A 22165-nucleotide genomic window follows, 5' to 3' on the forward strand; every position below is an offset into this window, starting at 1 on the left:
GTGACTGGGTTACCACCCCTGAGCCCCTGGCTTTCCTTCCTAGCTGGGGCTCCGGCTGGAAAATGCCGAGGAAATGGCCCGCAGGCTATTTGGCCCGAAGTCATTCCGGGGGCAGGAAGAGGAGAGACAGGCCCAGGCGGAAAAGCACCCAGAGCCAGGACCAGGGCCTACACCGCAGCCAGCCCACCCCGCCTGTCCAGGAGAAAGGTCCAGAAAGATGAGAGACCTGCAGCAGAAGGTAAGGGAAACACCCAAGCCCACCTCACGCCCACTCCTCTATGCTGTCAGGTGTCAGCTTGGGCTTTGGGACTGGGGGACCCAGGTGTCCATGAACTCTGACCCTGCCCTCCCACCCTCTTACAGAAGCAAATTTCTGGTCCAGGTCTCAGTAGTGAGCTGTATCACATACATAAAGAAGTGCCCACCTTGTGTGTTTCCCCCAGTGGAACATATCTTTACAACCAGCGCCCAGACCCTCATCAGCTCCCCAGACACCCCCTTCGGCCCCCCTCTTCTAGTTTACCCACCCATACCCAAGGGTAACCACTGTTCTGACCCCTAAAAGTATCAGTGAACTCTACTTTAAAATCAGCTTTGTTGAGATATAATCGAACTACAATAAATGGTATGTGTTTAAAGTGTACAATTTGATAAGTTTTGACATATGTATATACCATGAAACCATCACCAACTAAATCAACATATCCATCACCCCCAAAGTTTTCTTCATGCTTCTTAATCCCTTCCTCCTGCCCCCTGTTGTGATAGGCTTTTTCTGTCAAAATAGATGTTTGCATTTTCTGGAATGTTGCATAAATGGAATCATGCAGCATATACTTTTGTTTTTAAAGCGTGTACTCCTTTTTGGCCTGACTTCCTTTATTCAGCGTAACTATTTTGAGATTTATCCATATTGTAGAGTATACTAATAGTTTATTTCTTCCTGTGGCCATGTAGTGGTTCATGGTATGGATGAACCACAGTCTGTTTATGTATTCACCTGTTGGTGGATATTTGTGTTATGGTCCAGTTTTGGGCTGTTACAAGCAGGACTGCTATGAACATTCGTGTACAAGTCTTCATATAAATATACGTTTTCATGTCTCTTGGGTAAATATCTAAGGATGGGATGGCTTAGATCATATGGTAGTTGTATGTTTAATGGTTTAAGAGCTAGCTAAACTGTTTTGCAAAGTGGTTGTACCATTTTGCATTCCCACCGGCAGTGTATGAGAGTTTTAATTCTTGTACATCCTCGCCAACACTTGGTAGGATTTGACTTTTTAGCTTTTGCTATTCTAATTGTTTGTAGTAGTATCTTGGGGCTTTAAAGTACATTTTCCTAATGCTACTGATGCTGGGCATCTTTTAGGTGCTTATTTGTCATCCATACCTCTTTGGTGAAGTGTACGTTCAAGTATTTTGTCCTTTTTTAAAAATCTGGTTGGCTTCTTATGACTGAGTTTTGAAAATTCCTGCTCTATTCTGAACACAAGGCTTGTATCAGATATGTGACTTGCAAATATTTTCTCCCAGTGTGTGGCATGGTCTTTTCATTCTCTTAACAGTGTCTTTTGAAGAGCAAATGTTCTTGATGTCAGTGAACTCAAGTTTATCCATTTCTTTTATGCATAAAGTTTTGGGTGTTACATCTAAGAAATCTTCGCCTAATGCAATGTTACAGAGATCCTTGGGACCCTCTGGAGATTTCCAGAGTTCTTTCTCTGTGTGGCTCTTTCCTCTCTTGTACTCTTCCCTGCAAAGTCCAGCTACCTTGGTCTCCCTGGACTCCCAGATCCTCAACCCTGAGAGTCTGTCATGCCCTGCTGTTCCTCTCCCTGCACCTCAGCCTGAGCTCTCTCCAGGCAAGAAGCTGGGGCTCACCTTGCTATTTCCCCACTTCTTGGGTTCATTGTCTCACGTTACCTGATGTCTGATGTCTTGGGAACTTTTGTTTAATCTGTTTCATCTGAGTTTTGGGTTGCTCCACATGGGAGGATAAATCCAGTCCTTGTTACTTCAATATGGTTGACAGCAGAGGTCACATCCAGCTTCTTTTGTGAACTTAATATAAATGGAATCATTCACCGTGTGCTCTTTAAGAAAATGAGGTGAAGTTCACATAACATAAAACTAACTATTTTAAAGTATACAATTCAGTGGCATGTAGTATATTCACAGTGTTGTGCAGCCACCACCTCTGTTTGGCTCCAACATTTTCATCACCCCCAGGAGACCCCACACTCATTAGTGGTCACGCCCCATCCCCTCATTTCCCAGCCCCTGGCAACCACTAATGTGCTTTCTGTCTCTATAGATTTATCTATTCTGGACATTTCATATAAACAGAATCATACAGTATATGGCCTTTTGTGTCTGGCTTCTTTCACTGAGCACGTTTTTAAGGTTCATTTGTATTGTAGCATGTATCAGTGCTTCATTCCTTTCTTTTTTCTATTGCACAAATAGTTTCTTCATTGAAGTATAGTTGATTATAATGTTGTGCTAGTTTCTGGTGTACAGCAAAGTGATTCAGTTATATATATACATACATTTATGTATACACACATACGTATATGTATATATACACATATGTATATATACATACATAACTGAATATATACACACACACATATATACTTTTTCAGATTCTTTTCCATTATAGGTTATTACAAGATATTGAATATAGTTCCCTGTGCTGTACAGTCGGTCCTTGTTATTTATCTATTTTATAGATAGTAGTGTGTATATGTTAATCCCAAACTCCTAATTTAGCCCTCCCCATCCCCTTTTCCCCTTTGGTAACCATAAATTTGTTTTCTATATCTGTGAGTCTGTTTCTGTTTTGTAAATAAGTTCATTTATATCATTATTTTTAGATTCCACATATAAGTGATTGCATACAATATTTGTCATTCTCTCTCTGACTTCACTTAGTATGATAATCTCTAGGTCCCTCCACGTTGCTGCAAATGGCATTATTTCATTCTTTTTTATGACTGAGTAGTATTCCATTGTGTATATATACCACTTTTTTTTTATTTAACAAATTTAATCAGTTATACATATACATATGTTCCCATATCCCCTCCTTTTTGCATCTCCCTCCCGCCCTCCCTATCCCACCCCGCCAGGCGGTCACAAAGCACCGAGTGGATCTCCCTGTGCTATGCGGCTGCTTCCCACTATCTATCTACCTTACGTTTGGTAGTGTATATATGTCCATGCCTCTCTTTCGCTTTGTCACAGCTTACCCTTCCCCCTCCCCATATCCTCAAGTCCATTCTCTAGTAGATCTGTGTCTTTATTCCTGTCTTACCCTATGTTCTTCATGACATTTTTTTTCTTAAATTCCATTTATATGTGTCAGCATACATTATTCGTCTTTCTCTTTCTGACTTACTTCGCTCTGTATGACAGACTCTAGGTCCATCCACCTCATTACAAATAGCTCAATTTCATTTCTTTTTATGGCTGAGTAATATTCCATTGTATATATGTGCCACATCTTCTTTTTTTTTTTTTTTTTCACTGAATTTTTTTTTTTTATTAGTTTCTGCTTTATAACAAAGTGAATCAGTCATACACATACATCTGTTCCCACATCCCTTCCCTCATGCATCTCCCTCCCTCCCACCCTCCCCATCCCACCCCTCCAGGCGGTCACAAAGCACCGAGCTGATCTCCCTGTGCCATGCGGCCGCTTCCCACCATCTATCTACCCCACGTTTGGTAGTGTATATATGTCCATGCCTCTCTTTCGCTTTGTCACAGCTTACCCTTCCCCCTCCCCATATCCTCAAGTCCATTCTCAAGTAGGTCTGTGTCTTTATTCCCGTTTTAACCCTAGGTTCTTCATGCCATTTTTTTTTTTTTTAAATTCCGTATATGTGTGTTAGCATACGGTATTTGTCTTTCTCTTTCTGACTTACTTCACTCTGTATGACAGACTCTAGGTCTATCCACCTCATTACAAATAGCTCAGTTTCGTCTCTTTTTATGGCTGAGTAATATTCCATTGTATATATGTGCCACATCTTCTTTATCCATTCATCCGATGATGGACACTTAGGTTGTTTCCAGCTCCGGGCTATTGTGAATAGAGCTGCAATGAACATTTTGGTACATGTCTCTTTTTGAATTATGGTTTTCTCAGGGTATATGCCTAGGAGTGGGATTGCTGGGTCATATGGTAGTTCTATTTTTAGTTTTTTAAGGAACCTCCATACTGTTCTCCATAGTGGCTGTACCAATTCACATTCCCACCAGCAGTGCAAGAGTGTTCCCTTTTTTCCACACCCTCTCCAGCATTTATTGTTTCTAGATTTTTTGATGATGGCCATTCTGACTGGTGTGAGATGATATCTCATTGTAGTTTTGATTTGCATTTCTCTAATGAGTAAAGACGTTGAGCATCCTTTCATGTGTTTGTTGGCAGTCTGTATATCTTCTGTGGAGAAATGTCTATTTAGGTCTTCTGTCCATTTTTGGATTGGGTTGTTTGTTTTTTTGTTATTGAGCTGCATGAGCTGCTTATAAATTTTGGAGATTAATCCTTTGTCAGTTGCTTCATTTGCAAATATTTTCTCACATTTTGAGGGTTGTCTTTTGGTCTTGTTTACAGTTTCCTTTGCTGTGCAAAAGCTTTTAAGTTTCATTAGGTCCCATGTGTTTATTTTGGTCTTTATTTCCATTACTCTAGGAGGTGGGTCAAAAAGGATCTTGCTGTGATTTATGTCATAGAGTGTTCTGCCTATGTTTTCCTCTAAGAGTTTGATAGTGTCTGGCCTTACATTTAGGTCTTTAATCCATTTTGAGCTTATTTTTGTGTATGGTGTTAGGGAGTGATCTAATCTCATACTTTTACATGTCCCTGTCCAGTTTTCCCAGCACCACTTATTGAAGAGGCTGTCCTTTCTCCACTGTACATTCCTGCCTCCTTTATCAAAGATAAGGTGACCATATGTGCGTGGGTTTATCTCTGGGCTTTCTATCCTGTTCCATTGATCTATCTTTCTGTTTTTGTGCCAGTACCACACTGTCTTGATTACTGTAGCTTTGTAGTATAGTCTGAAGTCAGGGAGCCTGATTCCTCCAGCTCCATTTTTCGTTCTCAAGATTGCTTTGGCTATTCGGGGTCTTTTGTGTTTCCATACAAATTGTGAAATTTTTTGTTCTAGTTCTGTGAAAAATGCCAGTGGTAGTTTGATAGGGATTGCATTGAATCTGTAGATTGCTTTGGGTAGTAGAGTCATTTTCACAATGTTGATTCTTCCAATCCAAGAACGTGGTACATCTCTCCATCTATTTGTATCATCTTTAATTTCTTTCATCAGTGTCTTATAATTTTCTGCATACAGGTCTTTTGTCTCCTTAGGTAGGTTTATTCCTAGATATTTTATTCTTTTTGTTGCAGTGGTAAATGGGAGTGTTTCCTTGATTTCACTTTCAGATTTTTCATCATTAGTATATAGGAATGCCAGAGATTTCTGTGCATTAATTTTGTATCCTGCTACTTTACCAAATTCATTGATTAGCTCTAGTAGTTTTCTGGTAGCATCTTTAGGATTCTCTATGTATAGTATCATGTCATCTGCAGACAGTGACAGCTTTACTTCTTCTTTTCCAATTTGGATTCCTTTTATTTCCTTTTCTTCTCTGATTGCTGTGGCTAAAACTTCCAAAACTATGTTGAATAAGAGTGGTGAGAGTGGGCAACCTTGTCTTGTTCCTGATCTTAGTGGAAATGGTTTCAGTTTTTCACCATTGAGGACGATGCTGGCTGTGGGTTTGTCATATATGGCCTTTATTATGTTGAGGAAAGTTCCCTCTATGCCTACTTTCTGCAGGGTTTTTATCATAAATGGGTGTTGAATTTTGTTGAAAGCTTTCTCTGCATCTATTGAGATGATCATATGGTTTTTCTCCTTCAATTTGTTAATATGGTGTATCACGTTGATTGATTTGCGTATATTGAAGAATCCTTGCATTCCTGGAATAAACCCCACTTGATCATGGTGTATGATCCTTTTAATGTGCTGTTGGATTCTGTTTGCTAGTATTTTGTTGAGGATTTTTGCATCTATGTTCATCAGTGATATTGGCCTGTAGTTTTCTTTCTTTGTGACATCCTTGCCTGGTTTTGGTATCAAGGTGATGGTGGCCTCGTAGAATGAGTTTGGGAGTGTTCCTCCCTCTGCTATATTTTGGAAGAGTTTGAGAAGGATAGGTGTTAGCTCTTCTCTAAATGCTTGAGAATTTGCCTGTGAAGCCATCCGGTCCTGGGCTTTTGTTTGTTGGAAGATTTTTTATCACAGTTTCAAGTTCAGTGCTTGTGATTGGTCTGTTCATATTTTCTATTTCTTCCTGATTCAGTCTTGGCAGGTTGTGCATTTCTAAGAATTGGTCCATTTCTTCCAGGTTGTCCATTTTATTGGCATAGAGTTGTTTGTAGTAATCTCTCATGATCTTTTGTATTTCTGCAGTGTCAGTTGTTACTTCTCCTTTTTCATTTCTAATTCTATTGATTTGAGTCTTCTCCCTTTTTTTCTTGATGAGTCTGGCTAATGGTTTATCAATTTTGTTTATCTTCTCAAAGAACCAGCTTTTAGTTTTATTGATCTTTGCTATCGTTTCCTTCATTTCTTTTTCATTTATTTCTGATCTGATTTTTTTGATTTCTTTCCTTCTGCTAACTTTGGGATGTTTTTGTTCTTCTTTCTCTAATTGCTTTAGGTGCAAGGTTAGGTTGTTTATTCGAGATGTTTCCTGTTTCTTAAGGTAGGATTGTATTGCTATAAACTTCCCTCTTAGAACTGCTTTTGCTGCATCCCATAGGTTTTGGGTCGTCGTGTCTCCATTGTCATTTGTTTCTAGGTATTTTTTAATTTCCTCTTTGATTTCTTCAGTGATCACTTTGTTATTAAGTAGTGTATTGTTTAGCCTCCATGTGTTTGTATTTTTTACAGCTCTTTTCCTGTAATTGATATCTAGTCTCATAGCATTGTGGTCAGAAAAGATACTTGATACAATTTCAATTTTCTTAAATTTACCAAGGCTTGATTTGTGACCCAAGATATGATCTATCCTGGAGAATGTTCCATGAGCACTTGAGAAAAATCTGTATTCTGTTGTTTTTGGATGGAATGTCCTATAAATATCAATTAAGTCCATCTTGTTTAATGTATCATTTAAAGCTTGTGTTTCCTTATTTATTTTCATTTTGGATGGTCTGTCCATTGGTGAAAGTGGGGTGTTAAAGTCCCCTACTATGAGTGTTACTGTCGATTTCTCCTTTTATGGCTGTTAGTATTTGCCTTATGTATTGAGGTGCTCCTATGTTGGGTGCATAAATATTTACAATTGTTATATCTTCTTCTTGGATCGATCCCTTGATCATTATGTAGTGTTCTTCTTTGTCTCTTCTAATAGTCTTTATTTTAAAGTCTATTTTGCCTGATATAAGAATTGCTACTCCAGCTTTTTTTTGATTTCCATTTGCATGGAATATCTTTTTCCATCCCCTTACTTTCAATCTGTATGTGTCTCTAGGTCTGAAGTGGGTCTCTTGTAGACAGCATATATATGGGTCTTGTTTTTGTATCCATTCAGCCCGTCTGTGTCTTTTGGTGGGAGCATTTAATCCATTTACATTTAAGGTAATCATCTATATGTATGTTCCTATTCCCATTTCCTTAATTGCTTTGGGTTCGTTATTGTAGGTATATTCCTTCTGTTGTGTTTCTTGCCTAGAGAAGTTCCTTTAGCATTTGTTGTAAAGCTGGTTTGGTGGTGCTGAACTCTCTCAGCTTTTGCTTGTCTGTAAACGTTTTAATTTCTCCATCAAATCTGAATGAGATCCTTGCTGGGTAGAGTAATCTTGGTTGCAGGTTTCTGTCCTTCATCACTTTAATTATGTCCTGCCACTCCCTTCTGGCTTGTAGAGTTTCTGCTGAGAGATCAGCTGTTAACCTGATGGGGATTCCCTTGTGTGTTATTTGTTTTTTTTCCCTTGCTGCTTTTAATATGATTTCTTTGTGTTTAATTTTTGACAGTTTGGTTAACATGTGTCTTGGCATATTTCTCCTTGGATTTATTCTGTATGGGACTCTCTGTGCCTCCTGGACTTGATTAACTATTTCCTTTCCCATATTAGGGAAGTTTTCAACTATAATCTCTTCAAATATTTTCTCAGTCCCTTTCTTTTTCTCTTCTTCTTCTGGAACCCCTATAATTTGAATGTTGGTGTGCTTAATGTTGTCCCAGAGGTCTCTGAGACTGTCCTCTGTTCTTTTCATTCTTTTTTCTTTATTTTGCTCTGCATCAGCTATTTCCACTATTTTATCTTCCACCTCACTTATCCGTTCTTCTGCCTCAGTTATTCTGCTATTGATCCCATCTAGAGTATTTTTCATTTCATTTATTGTGTTTTTAATCGATGCTTGATTCATCTTTAGTTCTTCTAGGTCCTTGTTAACTGTTTCTTGCATTTTGTCTATTCTATTTCCAAGATTTTGGATCTTGGAAATAGAATCTTGGATCATCTTTACTATCATTATTCTGAATTCTTTTTCAGGTAGGCTGCCTATTACCTCTTCATTTGTTAGGTCTGGTGGGTTTTTATCTTGCTCCTTCTCCTGCTGTGTGTTTTTCTGTCTTCTCATTTTGCTTATGTTACTGTGTTTGGGGTCTCCTTTTTGCAGGCTGCAGGTTCGTAGTTCCCGTTGTTTTTGGTGTCTGTCCCTAGTGGCTAAGGTTGGTTTAGTGGGTTGTGTAGGCTTCCTGGTGGAGGGGACTAGTGCCTGTGTTCTGGTGGATGAGGCTGGATCTTGTCTTTCTGGTGGGCAGGTCCACGTCTGGTGGTGTGTTTTGGGGTGTCTGTGGACTTTTTATGATTTTAGGCAGCCTCTCTGCTAATGGGTGGCGTTGTGTTCCTGTCTTGCTAGTTGTTTGGCATAGGGTGTCCAGCACTGTAGCTTGCTGGTCGTTGAGTGAAGCTGGGTGCTGGTGTTGAGATGGAGATCTCTGGAAGATTTTCGCCGTTTGATATTATGTGGAGCTTGGAGGTCTCTTGTGGACCAGTGTCCTGAAGTTGGCTCTCCCACCTCAGAGGCACAGCACTGACTCCTGGCTCCTCAATTTGGGATGATTTGTTGTCTATTCATGTATTCCACAGATGCAGGGTACATCAAGTTGATTGTGGAGCTTTAATCCGCTGCTTCTGAGGCTGCTGGGAGAGATTTCCCTTTCTCTTCTTTGTTCCCACAGCTCCCAGGTCTCAGCTTTGGATTTGGCCCCGCCTCTGCGTGTAGGTCGCCGGAGGGCGTCTGTTCTTCGCTCAGACAGGACAGGGTTAAAGGAGCAGCCGCTTCGGGGACTCTGGCTCACTCAGGCTGTGGGGTAGGGAGGGGCACGGAGTGCAGGGCGAGCCTGCAGCGGCAGAGGCCGGCGTGACGTTGCACCAGTCCGAGGCGCGCTGTGCGTTCTCCCAGGGAAGCCGTCTCTGGATCCCGGGACCCCGGCAGTGACGGGCTGTACAGGCTCCCGGACGGACGGCGTGGACAGTGTCCTGCGCTCGCACACGGGCCTCTTGGCGGCGGCAGCAGCAGCCCCAGCGTCCCATGCCCGTCTCTGGGCTCCGCGCTTTCAGCCGCGGCTCGCGCCCGTCTGTGGAGCTCCTTTAAGCAGCGCTCTTAATCCCCTCTCCTCGCGCACCAGGAAACCAAGAGGGAAGAAATAGTCTCTTGCCGCTTCGGCAGCTCCAGAGTTTTCCCGGACTCCCTCCTGGTTAGCTGTGGCACATTAGCCCCCTTCAGGCTGAGTTCTCGCCGCCAGCCCCAGTCCTCTCCCTGCGCTCTGACCAAAGCCCGAGCCTCAGCTTCCAGCGCCGCCCGCCCTGGCGGGCGAGCAGACAAATCTCTCGGGCTGGTGAGTGCCGGTCGGCACCGATCCTCTGTGCGGGAATCTCTCCGCTTTGCCCTTCCCAGGTACGTGGGGAGTTTCTTGCCTTTTGGGAGGTCTGAGGTCTTCTGCCAGCGTTCAGTAGGTGTTCTGTAGGAGTTGTTCCATGTGTAGCTATATTTCTGGTGTATCTGTGGGGAGGAAGGTGATCTCCGCGTCTTACTCTTCCGCCATCTTCCCCGGAAGTCCCCACATCTTCTTTATCCATTCATCTCTCAATGGACACTTATGTTGCTTCCATGTCTTAGCTATTGTGAATCATGCTGCTATAAACATTGAGGTGCATGTATATTTCTGAATTAGAGTTTTCTCTGGATATATGCCCAGGAGTGGGGTTGCTGGATCATATGGTAGTTGTATTTTTAGTTTTTTAAGGAACCTCCATACTGTTCTCCGTAGTGGCTGTATCAATTTACATTCCCACCAACAGTGCGGGATGGTTCCCTTTTCTCCACACCCTCTCCAGAATTTATTGTTTGTAGATTTTTTTGTTGATGGCCATTCTGACAGACGTGAGGTGATACCTCATTGTAGTTTTGATTTGCATTTCTCTAATAATTAGTGATGTTGAGCATCTTTTCATGTGCATTTTGGCCATCTGTATGTCTTCTTTGGGGAAGTAACTTTTCTGTATGTCGAAAATTATTCCAAAATAAAGTTTGATAAAACTCTCTCTCTTTCTGTCTGTCTCTGTCTCTCTCTCTCTCTCTCACACACACACACACACACACACTGCACTGGGCATTGGGTAGACTGTGCAGGTCCAAGAAAACACATCTGCAGGCTCTGCCTCTGGGGCACGAGTTTTGCGAGCCCTGTTCTGGACCCCACAAGCTCTTCACTTTTCTCTCCAGGTGCCCCTTGCCCCTCCCAAAGTCCAGGTACCTTGCCCAGCTAACCCAAACCTGTTCCTGGTCACAGGTGGCCCAGAGGCATCAGGAGCCGCAGGCGCTGCAGTGTAAGCTGAGCATGAAGGTTTTTGGGCACGAGCTGAGCTTTGTGAACTGCGGGGCGATGGGGAGTCATGTGACACGCCGGTCCCTGAACCTGGCCGAGCTTGCTGTCAAGCTCCTGAAGGTACCACAGGCTGGGCTCGGCCCCTCCCTGCCCTCTGGTCCGAAGATGTTTCCTTTGATGCTTTGGGGAAATACTAAAGTACTTTCAGACTTAAGAGCATGGAATTTGGAGCCAGACTGCCCAAGTTTAAAAACTGGCTGCACCACTTACCACCTTGGGCATGTTGCTGAACTTGCCACGGCCTCAGTTTCTTTATCTGTGAAATGGGAATGATAGAATAGTAATAGTATAATAATATCTACTTCATAGAGCTGTTGAATCAAGTGACTTAATGCAGTAAAAATGCAACAACACGTTTAGAGTGTGCCTGGCACATACTAAGTGCCCTGTACCACAGGCAGGGCCCACACCCCTCCTTACCTGGCTGACCCTGGATGCTTGACCTCTGACCATGTCCCTTGGTAAATTATCTTGGTTCAAACCCCAGCTCTTCCTGTTTCTAGCTACATGGGCTCGGCCGGGTTATTTTATCTGTTTGTGGGCTCTGTTTTCTCATCTGGAAACTGGAGACAATGATAAGGTCCCCTCTGAGGGCTGTGTGAGGGGTAAGTGAGGCCGTCACATGCACTGTTACGGTTCTCTGACTGCAGGGGCAGGAAGTGCAGGTGAACCGAAGGCTGAACCTGGCCATGGAGGAGCTCACTTTTCCCACCATGTCTGGACTCCTAGCCCGGCTGACCCTAAATGCCTCGGCTACCATCAGCATCCGGGTCAGAGGGACAGCCAACTTCCAACAGCTCTCGGATTTCTCTGTGAATGGTTATGTCAAGCCCAGGTAGCTGGCTCATTAGAGCTGGGGGAGGTAGGTGGGTGGGGGCCTCCCCCTGCAGAGAGCTGGGGCTGCGGCATGGGCTGGAGGGGAGCCCCGCTCTGCTGACCACCTGTTATATCAGCTACTGTTGATGGAGTGTTTTTTGTGCCAAGAGACTTTGAGGAGAACCTGGGCGGCTACACCCACTTTACAGGTGAGAAGACTGAGGCTTGGCAAGGTGAGGTTCCATGCCCGAGATGGCACAGCAGTGTGAGGCAGCTGGGATTCGTCTTGTGCCACAACTCCACTCTTCCCTCTGCCTCCTCTGCCTCTGAGGGGAGGGGAGATGGGAGAGAGGGAAAAGCATTTAAGGCACATGGGCTCTGAGCCCACTGAACCCACACGGCCACTCACGAGGTGGACACTTTCCTTCTTCCCACTAAGGGCTGAGGAAACTGAGACTCAGGATGAGTGCACAGCTGACCCAGGGCCACATGGCACGAAGGATTTTGAGCAGAGTTTGACAATGCTCACCTTCCCAGGCCTGCTGGGCGATTGTCCCAGCCACTAAGCCGACCTGTCCTTGGTTTCTGGGTCTGACGTGGGGTATGTGGGTGTCCTGTGCTGGCTGCTCTTTGGCATGGAAGACCCTGGGTTTGGGCTCAGTCAGCTGGGGCTCCAGAACTGGCTGTTCCATGCCCCAACTGTGGGACCCACACAGCTGGTGTCATCTCTCTGAGCCTCGGTTTCCCCATCTGGAAAATGAGACCAGTGATGGTGAGGATTCGGTGGCGGTGTGTAGAGTGCTTGGCACACACGGAGTGCGTGGTCGGTGGTGTCCATGGTGGAGGGGCTGCTCTGGCTCAGGGCCACGAGAGCAGCTGGGTGGGCTGGTGCTGGCTGTGCCGTTGCTGGGGCTGCAGGATGCAGTTGTGCGCCTCTTCCTCAGCGCCCTGCTTCAGATCTCGGCACACATGGGCACAGTGGGCACCCTGGGGCAGGCTGGGCTGAGGTGGGTGACCGGAGTCCGTGGCACCGCCAGCCTGGATGGAGGGATCCGGACAAAGAAGGGCCAGGACCTCAGGGTACATCTGAACACACCCGAGGAGGCTGTGGAGCTGCTCCACTTCAGGTGGGTTCCCGCACCTGGGGAGGGAGCCCGTGAGTGCACCTGTGTGCGAGCCAGGGTGGGCACAGGTGTGGGTGCATGTGTCTGTGAGAGTGTGTGCACCTGTGTCTGACCACGTGTATCTGTGAGTGTGTGCGCCTAAGGATGTGCCTGTGAGTCGGTGTATGTGAATGTGTGTCTGTGGGCGTGTTTGTGAGAGTGTGTGTGCATGTCAGTGAGTGGGGTGTACGTGGGCGTGCGTGTGTGTGCACGTGTGTCAAGGTGGGGTGGGTGTGTCTGTGACAGGGACTGAGGGCAGCCTAGAGGTTGGGATTCCCACACTCCTCGGCAATTTACGGGGGTCCCCCCTGAGGCCTGCTTGTCCCCAGCCCCCTGGAGAGGTGACACTTGGAGAACAGTGATTTCCAAGGAAACAGGAGAAGCCAGGCTGCCCCCACCTCCACCTGCCTCCTTCCCTGTGTCCCACCCTTGCTGGAAGCACTGCTGCCCTCCTGACCCTCTCCCGGCAGCAGTCAGTAGCGTCCTTTAAAATGTCAGTTAAGTCCTATCATGCTCCCCCCTCCCCTGTTTAAAATCCCTTGCTTGCTTCTAGGATAACCCAGCTCCACATGATTCTCCTGCCCGATGGAGGCCCTGTCCACCCCCCTCACCTGTCTCCTGTCACTACTTCCTGCCCCTCACTCCCCCCTTCCATTCTGACCCCCTCTCACCACCCTTTTATCTGTGCTCCCAAAGAGCCCCCTTTTCTCCCACCCCAGGGCCTTTGCACCTGCTGTTCCCTTTGTTTGGAGTGCTGGCTCCTTCTCATCCTTTGATTCTCTGACCGAATGTTACCCCTACAGAGAGTCCTTTCCAAACCCTGAGCTAAAGAATGTGCTGCTCTTGTCTCCAAGACAGACCCTATGCCCATGCCGTGCCCCATTTTAGGTTTTCATACTGCTTGTCACCCTCTGTGTTCATGGAGTGTCTCCCCAACCAGTGTGCAGACTCCCCAAAGGCCTGTCCTGTTGATAGTGGGATTGGCCCCAGTGCCTTGCCCTGGTGGCTTTATGGTTGAATGAAAACAACTTGCCTGGCACTTTCCTCCTTTCCCACCCAGCTCTCAGCTGTTTCTCATCACTGGGGATGGCATGAGGAACCTCAGTCACGCTCACATCCCTTCTGAGGCCCAATCCTGTACCGACAAAGAAGGTAGGTGCCAGCAGGGCCTCCGTGTCATGGTCCCAAGATGGTTGTCCTGGGGGCTGAGGGTAAGATGCCAGATCCAAATTCCAGAGTTACTCTTCTGCCCTAAAAGTACGTATGCCCCTTAACTCAATGATGCTGCTTCTAGAACTCTACCTTATGAAAATAAACCAAAATCATTTAAAAATGCCCTGTGCCCAAAGATGTTCGTTGCATCATTATTTACAGAGCAAAAAATAGGCAGCAACTCAAATATCCAACAGTAGGCGAATGGCTTATTATAAGGGTCTTTGAGCTAAGAATAGACTTTTACATTTCCAAATGCAGAAAAATAATCAAAAGGACTATTTCATAACATGAGAAATTTGTGAAATTCATACTTCAGTGTCCATAATTGAAGTTTTATTGGTGCAGAGCCACGCCCGTTGCCTGTGGCTTTTCTTCAGCAACAGCAGAGTTGAGTAACAGACTGTGTGACCAGCAGAACCTCAAATATTTACTATCTGGCCATTTACAGAAAACGTTTGCCAACTCCTGGTTTAGTAAAGTACTGAGATATCCCATAACTTTTAAGCTCTGTAATGAAAGGCATATTTTAATAGCACGAGAAAATTTTTTGATAATAACATCAGGTGAAAGGCAACAAAAAAATTGAAAACAGAGGGGAAGGAGGTATACCAAACAGTCAGATCTTGCAGTCATGTTGGGGGTGAGGTGGGGGAGGGGCCTACTTAAATGATTTCTTTAGGCTGAATTCTGTCCTAAATGCTTGCTGAGCTGTTAATCCTCACAGCTACGCCATGGGGCTGGAACTGTTATCACTCCCAGCTGACAGATGAGAAACACCAAAGCACAGAGATGTTGAGTAACTTGTCCAAGGTCACACAGCTGGGAAGTGGCAGAACTGGAATGTGGATTCAGGCATTCTTGCTCCAGAGCCTGTGTCCTACACAGTACTGCCTGACACTCTGATAGTCTACACCAGGGGTCCTCAATTGGGGACAATTTTTGGCCCCTCAGGGGACATTTGACGATGTCTGGAGACATTTTTGGGTGTCATCCTGGTGTGGGAGGTGCTACCAGTATCTAGCGGGTTGAGTCCAGGACAGCTTCCCACAACAGGAAATTATCCAGACCAGTGTGTCGATGGCGCCAAGGCTGAGAAACCCTGGTCTACACAGTACTGCCTCACACAGTTAATGTCTACACAGTACTGTTTCTCAGAATGTAGAGATGCTCCTTCTTTGCTGATGGGAGCATCCATGACCCTGCCTCGAGCCCTCTTGCTCTCTACTGACCATGCTGCCTGCTCCCTTTCTCACAGCGTCCCGCACTTGGGGCTGGCAGCTGTGCACTGAAGTGAGCTGGCCTCCAGCCGGGCAGCCCTACCTGCTCTCGGTGCCTGTGTTTGCGGCTATGATGCTGAAGAAGCAGGACCGGGGGCTCCAACACTATCTGCTGGAAGCTGCCTATACCCTCCACCCCCCGGTAGGCCCTACAGAATGGCTCCTCCTTTCCCAGCCAGGTTCTGGGTCTCCCTAGGTCTTCTACTCAGGCCTCAGCCTTGGGGATCACTCATAAAGACATGGGCCTCCTCCCTGGAGCTGGACCAGCTGGGCTGGTCCTGCTGTAGTCTCCCTCCTGCCTCAGGACCCTTGCACATGCTAATCCTCTCCCTGGCTTGATGACTTGTAACTCTGAATCAATCTTCAGAGCTCACTTGAGGGGGGTCACCTCCTCAGTGAAGCCTGCCCTGATTACCCCGAAGTGGTCATATTCCCTTGTTATGTGCTCTAGTACATGTTCCTTCCCTTTAGATCACATTTGTGTTCATTACTGAAACCAGTTGGTTAAGATCTGTCTTCTCCACTAGTCACTCAGTTCCTGGGAACAGGTCCAGTGCCTGTTTTTCTCACCCCTGTGTCCCCAGCACCTGGCACAGAATGGGCACTCAGCAGCCCCCTATCTGATTTCCCAGTTCCAGCTCTTGTCTCCTTACCATATGTTCTCCACCAGCAGCCAGACAGACCTTCCAAAATTCCAAAATGACTGTGTCCCTCCCCTGCTCAGAACTCTCCAGTGACTCCTATTCCTCTCAGAGTAGGACCCACGCGCCCTGACCAATAGGCTTTCAGTGATCCAGCCATGCCAGCCTCTCCTCCCCATCTCAGCAAATGTTTACGAGGCTCACCGCTCTCCAGAAACACTGACCTCCTTTTTTTTTTTTTATTAAATCAGTTATACATATACATATGTTCCCATATCCCCTCCCTTTTGCGTCTCCCTCCCACCCTCCCTATCCCACCCCTCCAGGCGGTCACAAAGCACCGAGCTGATCTCCCTGTGCTATGCGGCTGCTTCCCACTAGCTATCTACCTTACGTTTGGTAGTGTACATATGTCCATGCCACTCTCTCACTTTGTCACAGCTTACCCTTCCCCCTCCCCATATCCTCAAGTCCATTCTTTTTTTTTTTTTTTTTTTTTCTTTTTTTTTGCGGTATGCGGGCCTCTCACTGTTGTGGCCTCTCCTGTTGCGGAGCACAGGCTCCGGATGCGCAGGCCCAGCGGCCATGGCTCACGGGCCCAGCCGCTCCGCGGCATATGGGATCCTCCCAGACCGGGGCACGAACCCGTATCCCCTGCATCGGCAGGCGGACTCTCAACCACTGCGTCACCAGGGAGGCCCAAGTCCATTCTTTAGTAGGTCTATGTCTTTATTCCTGTCTTACCCCTATGTTCTTTTTTTTTTTTTTTTTTTAATTATTTATTTATTTATTCATTTGTTTATGGCTGTGTTGGCTCTTCGTTTCTGTGTGAGGGCTTTCTCTAGTTGCGGCAAGTGGGGGCCACTCCTCATCGCGGTGCGCGGGCCTCTCACTATCGCAGCCTCTCGTTGTGGAGCACAGGCTCCAGACGCGCAGGCTCAGTATTTGTGGCTCACGGGGCTAGTTGCTCCGCGGCATGTGGGATCCTCCCAGACCAGGGCCTGAACCCGTGTCCCCTGCATTGGCAGGCAGATTCTCAACCACTGCGCCACCAGGGAAGCCCCCACTATGTTCTTCATGACATTTTTTTTCTTAAATTCTATATATATATGTGTCAGCATACAGTATTTGTCTTTCTCTTTCTGACTTACTTCACTCTGTATGACAGACTCTAGGTCCATCCACCTCATTACAAATAGCTCAATTTCGTTTCTTTTTATGGCTGAGTAATATTCCATTGTATATATGTGCCACATCTTCTTTACCCATTCATCCGATGATGGACACTTAGGTTGTTTCCATCTCCGGGCTACTGTAAATAGGGCTGCTATGAACATTTTGGTACATGTCTCTTTTTGAATTATGGTTTTCTCAGGGTATATGCCCAGTAGTGGGATTGCTGGGTCATATGGTAGTTCTATTTGTAGTTTTTTAAGGAACCTCCATACCGTTCTCCATAGTGGCTGTACCAATTCACATTCCCACCAGCAGTGCAAGAGTGTTCCCTTTTCTCCACACCCTCTCCAGCATTTATTGTTTCTAGATTTCTTGATGATGGCCATTCTGACTGGTGTGAGATGATATCTCATTGTAGTTTTGATTTGCATTTCTCTAATGAGTAAAGATGTTGAGCATCCTTTCATGTGTTTGTTGGCAGTCTGTATATCTTCTGTGGAGAAATGTCTATTTAGGTCTTCTGTCCATTTTTGGATTGGGTTGTTTGTTTTTTTGTTATTGAGCTGCATGAGCTGCTTATAAATTTTGGAGATTAATCCTTTGTCAGTTGCTTCATTTACAAATATTTTCTCCCATTCTGAGGGTTGTCTTTTGGTCTTGTTTATGGTTTCCTTTGCTGTGCAAAAGCTTTTAAGTTTCATTAGGTCCCATGTGTTTATTTTGGTCTTTATTTCCATTACTCTAGGAGGTGGGTCAAAAAGGATCTTGCTGTGATTTATGTCATAGAGTGTTCTGCCTATGTTTTCCTCTAAGAGTTTGATAGTGTCTGGCCTTACATTTAGGTCTTTAATCCATTTTGAGCTTATTTTTGTGTATGGTGTTAGGGAGTGATCTAATCTCATACTTTTACATGTCCCTATCCAGTTTTCCCAGCACCACTTATTGAAGAGGCTGTCCTTTCTCCACTGTACATTCCTGCCTCCTTTATCAAAGATAAGGTGACCATATGTGCGTGGGTTTATCTCTGGGCTTTCTATCCTGTTCCATTGATCTTTCTGTTTTTGTGCCAGTACCATACTGTCTTGATTACTGTAGCTTTGTAGTATAGTCTGAAGTCAGGGAGCCTGATTCCTCCAGCTCCATTTTTCGTTCTCAAGATTGCTTTGGCTATTCGGGGTCTTTTGTGTTTCCATACAAATTGTGAAATTTTTTGTTCTAGTTCTGTGAAAAATGCCAGTGGTAGTTTGATAGGGATTGCATTGAATCTGTAGATTGCTTTGGGTAGTAGAGTCATTTTCACAATGTTGATTCTTCTAATCCAAGAACGTGGTACATCTCTCCATCTATTTGTATCATCTTTAATTTCTTTCATCAGTGTCTTATAATTTTCTGCATACAGGTCTTTTGTCTCCTTAGATAGGTTTATTCCTAGATATTTTATTCTTTTTGTTGCAATGGTAAATGGGAGTGTTTCCTTGATTTCACTTTCAGATTTTTCATCATTAGTATATAGGAATGCCAGAGATTTCTGTGCATTAATTTTGTATCCTGCTACTTTACCAAATTCATTGATTAGCTCTAGTAGTTTTCTGGTAGCATCTTTAGGATTCTCTATGTATAGTATCATGTCATCTGCAGACAGTGACAGCTTTACTTCTTCTTTTCCGATTTGGATTCCTTTTATTTCCTTTTCTTCTCTGATTGCTGTGGCTAAAACTTCCAAAACTATGTTGAATAAGAGTGGTGAGAGTGGGCAACCTTGTCTTGTTCCTGATCTTAGTGGAAATGGTTTCAGTTTTTCACCATTGAGGACGATGCTGGCTGTGGGTTTGTCATATATGGCCTTTATTATGTTGAGGAAAGTTCCCTCTATGCCTACTTTCTGCAGGGTTTTTATCATAAGTGGGTGTTGAATTTTGTCGAAAGCTTTCTCTGCATCTATTGAGATGATCATATGGTTTTTCTCCTTCAATTTGTTAATATGGTGTATCACATTGATTGATTTGCGTATATTGAAGAATCCTTGCATTCCTGGAATAAACCCCACTTGATCATGGTGTATGATCCTTTTAATGTGCTGTTGGATTCTGTTTGCTAGTATTTTGTTGAGGATTTTTGCATCTATGTTCATCAGTTATATTGACCTGTAGTTTTCTTTCTTTGTGACATCCTTGTCTGGTTTTGGTATCAAGGTGATGGTGGCCTCGTAGAATGAGTTTGGGAGTGTTCCCCCCTCTGCTATATTTTGGAAGAGTTTGAGAAGGATAGGTGTTAGCTCTTCTCTAAATGCTTGAGAATTTGCCTGTGAAGCCATCTGGTCCTGGGCTTTTGTTTGTTGGAAGATTTTTTATCACAGTTTCAATTTCAGTGCTTGTGATTGGTCTGTTCATATTTTCTATTTCTTCCTGATTCAGTCTTGGCAGGTTGTGCATTTCTAAGAATTGGTCCATTTCTTCCAGGTTGTCCATTTTATTGGCATAGAGTTGTTTGTAGTAATCTCTCATGATCTTTTGTATTTCTGCAGTGTCAGTTGTTACTTCTCCTTTTTCATTTCTAATTCTATTGATTTGAGTCTTCTCCCTTTTTTTCTTGATGAGTCTGGCTAATGGTTTATCAATTTTGTTTATCTTCTCAAAGAACCAGCTTTTAGTTTTATTGATCTTTGCTATCGTTTCCTTCATTTCTTTTTCATTTATTTCTGATCTGATTTTTATGATTTCTTTCCTTCTGCTAACTTTGGGATGTTTTTGTTCTTCTTTCTCTAATTGCTTTAGGTGCAAGGTTAGGTTGTTTATTCGAGATGTTTCCTGTTTCTTAAGGTGGGATTGTATTGCTATAAACTTCCCTCTTAGAAGTGCTTTTGCTGCATCCCATAGGTTCTGGGTCGTCGTGTCTCCATTGTCATTTGTTTCTAGGTATTTTTTAATTTCCTCTTTGATTTCTTCAGTGATCACTTTGTTATTAAGTAGTGTATTGTTTAGCCTCCATGTGTTTGTATTTTTTACAGCTCTTTTCCTGTAATTGATATCTAGTCTCATAGCATTGTGGTCAGAAAAGATACTTGATACAATTTCAATTTTCTTAAATTTACCAAGGCTTGATTTGTGACCCAAGATATGATCTATCCTGGAGAATGTTCCATGAGCACTTGAGAAAAATCTGTATTCTGTTGTTTTTGGATGGAATGTCCTATAAATATCAATTAAGTCCATCTTGTTTAATGTATCATTTAAAGCTTTTGTTTCCTTATTTATTTTCATTTTGGATGATCCGACCTCCCTTTTATTAAATGCCAAGTGCATTGCTGCCCCAGGGCCTTTGCACTGTCTGTTTCCTCTGCCTGGAACAGTCTTTTCCCAGACATCCACTCAACTCCTTCCCTTGCTTCCTTCAAGTCTCATCAAATGCCCCCTCCTCAGAGACAGCTTCCCTCCCTGACCACCCAGTCCAGAGCAATGACCCTGTCAGGGCCCCTGACCCTCTGAGTTTGTCAGCAGAGCACTCAGCAGCTGGTGGTGGTGAGCTGCTGTCTTACCTACTTCTGTGTCTGGAGGTCCTGTGCCTCCCCCTCTAGAATGTAGGTGCCAAGAGGGCGGGACTTTGTGTCTAACACTCAGTTGCATTCCCTATGCCTGCAACTGTGCCTCACACACAGTAGTCAACATTTATTGGTACTAAATGAATGACGATGATGCAGGGTTGTTTTTTTTAATTAATTAATTTTTATTTATTTTTGGCTACGTTGGGTCTTCTTTGCAGTACATCGGCTGCTCATTGTGGCTTCTCTTGTTGTGGAGCACAGGCTCTAGGCACGTGGGCTTCGGTAGTTGTGGCACACGGGCTCAGTAGTTGTGGCTCGCGGGCTCTAGCGTGCAGGCTCAGTAGTTGTGGCGCGTGGGCTTCGTTGCTCCGCAGCATGTGGGATCTTCCCGGACCAGGCCTCAAACCCGTGTCCCCTGCATTGGCAGGCGGATTCTTAACCACTGCACCATCAGGGAAGTCCCTGATGCAGGTTTTTAAAGGGGACCCGTGTCTTAGGCTGTGTTTTCCCAGAAGCAGACTGGAGCCAAGGATTTGGGTAAAAGTGTGGATGAAGGAAAGACTCCAGGAGGACCCAGGAAGAGGGTGGAGAAAATAGGATAGGGAAGGGGAAGAAGCTGAGCAGGAGTGATGGCAGGTGCAGTGGCAGCCTCAGCATGATCCCTGGGCTAAGGAGCCGGGATGTTTTTCCCTCCTGTGCCGGAGGGCAATGCTCTGGAGGTCCCGGGTGCCAGGGGTTAAGAGCAAAGTGCACAGAAGCTGGGAGATGAGCATGCTGAGCTGGTCAAGGGGTCCGAGGGGACCTGGGCAGGGTGCCGATGGTGTGCGATAAGCCTCCTTCCCTGGCTGTTTGCTGAACAAACTGAGATCCTGTCCCTGTGGTCCTGAGTTGTCCTGTACGACTCTCCTCCAGGATACGGATCCCCAAATTCCTGGTTTGGGGGTTCTTATCTGGCGAGGACAAGGATGAGCATAAGAACTCACGTTTTTGAAGGTGGGGGGGGCCTGGATGGGTTCTTAATCTTGAGGACTCTGCTGTGTTTCCAGAAGGACGGCTGGCTCCCTCAAGAAGCCTCAGCCCACATCTTCATGGGCACGCCCAGGTCGGAAGTGCCCAGGGACGTCGGGGTGGATGTCAGCTACAGCTGGCCCCAGAGGAAGTTTCGGCTCAAGCTTCTCCATCCCAAGAAGAAAATTGAGCTGGACGGTAATGACAGTGCTCCTACCCATCACTGTGCCCTCGGCCATGTGCCAGAGGCAGCCCGCTCACTGTGGATTCCTCAGCCACCTTCTGAGGTCGGCACTAAATATAGCCCTGTTTTATGGATGAGGAGCCACAGGCTCAGAGATTAGGAAACCA

At 45.0% G+C, this 22165-nt stretch overlaps 1 protein-coding gene across 1 annotated transcript in view; it reads left to right on the forward strand.

Moving 5' to 3' along the window:
- LOC309816753 (uncharacterized protein) overlaps positions 1-22165 on the forward strand; it is a gene marked incomplete at its 5' end in the record, with an annotated part of 152282 nt that overhangs the window by 38837 nt on the left and 91280 nt on the right. Inside the window, 7 exons of the mRNA XM_082644528.1 lie at positions 44-238; positions 10882-11037; positions 11628-11812; positions 12738-12920; positions 14017-14108; positions 15427-15590; positions 21853-22012. Of these exons, the coding sequence (XP_082500654.1) occupies positions 44-238; positions 10882-11037; positions 11628-11812; positions 12738-12920; positions 14017-14108; positions 15427-15590; positions 21853-22012 (1135 nt within the window). The remainder of the gene's footprint in view (positions 1-43; positions 239-10881; positions 11038-11627; positions 11813-12737; positions 12921-14016; positions 14109-15426; positions 15591-21852; positions 22013-22165) is intronic.

The sequence above is a fragment of the Mesoplodon mirus genome, assembly GCF_964341445.2.
Source record: "Mesoplodon mirus genome assembly, chromosome: 15".
NCBI lineage: Eukaryota > Metazoa > Chordata > Mammalia > Artiodactyla > Ziphiidae > Mesoplodon > Mesoplodon mirus.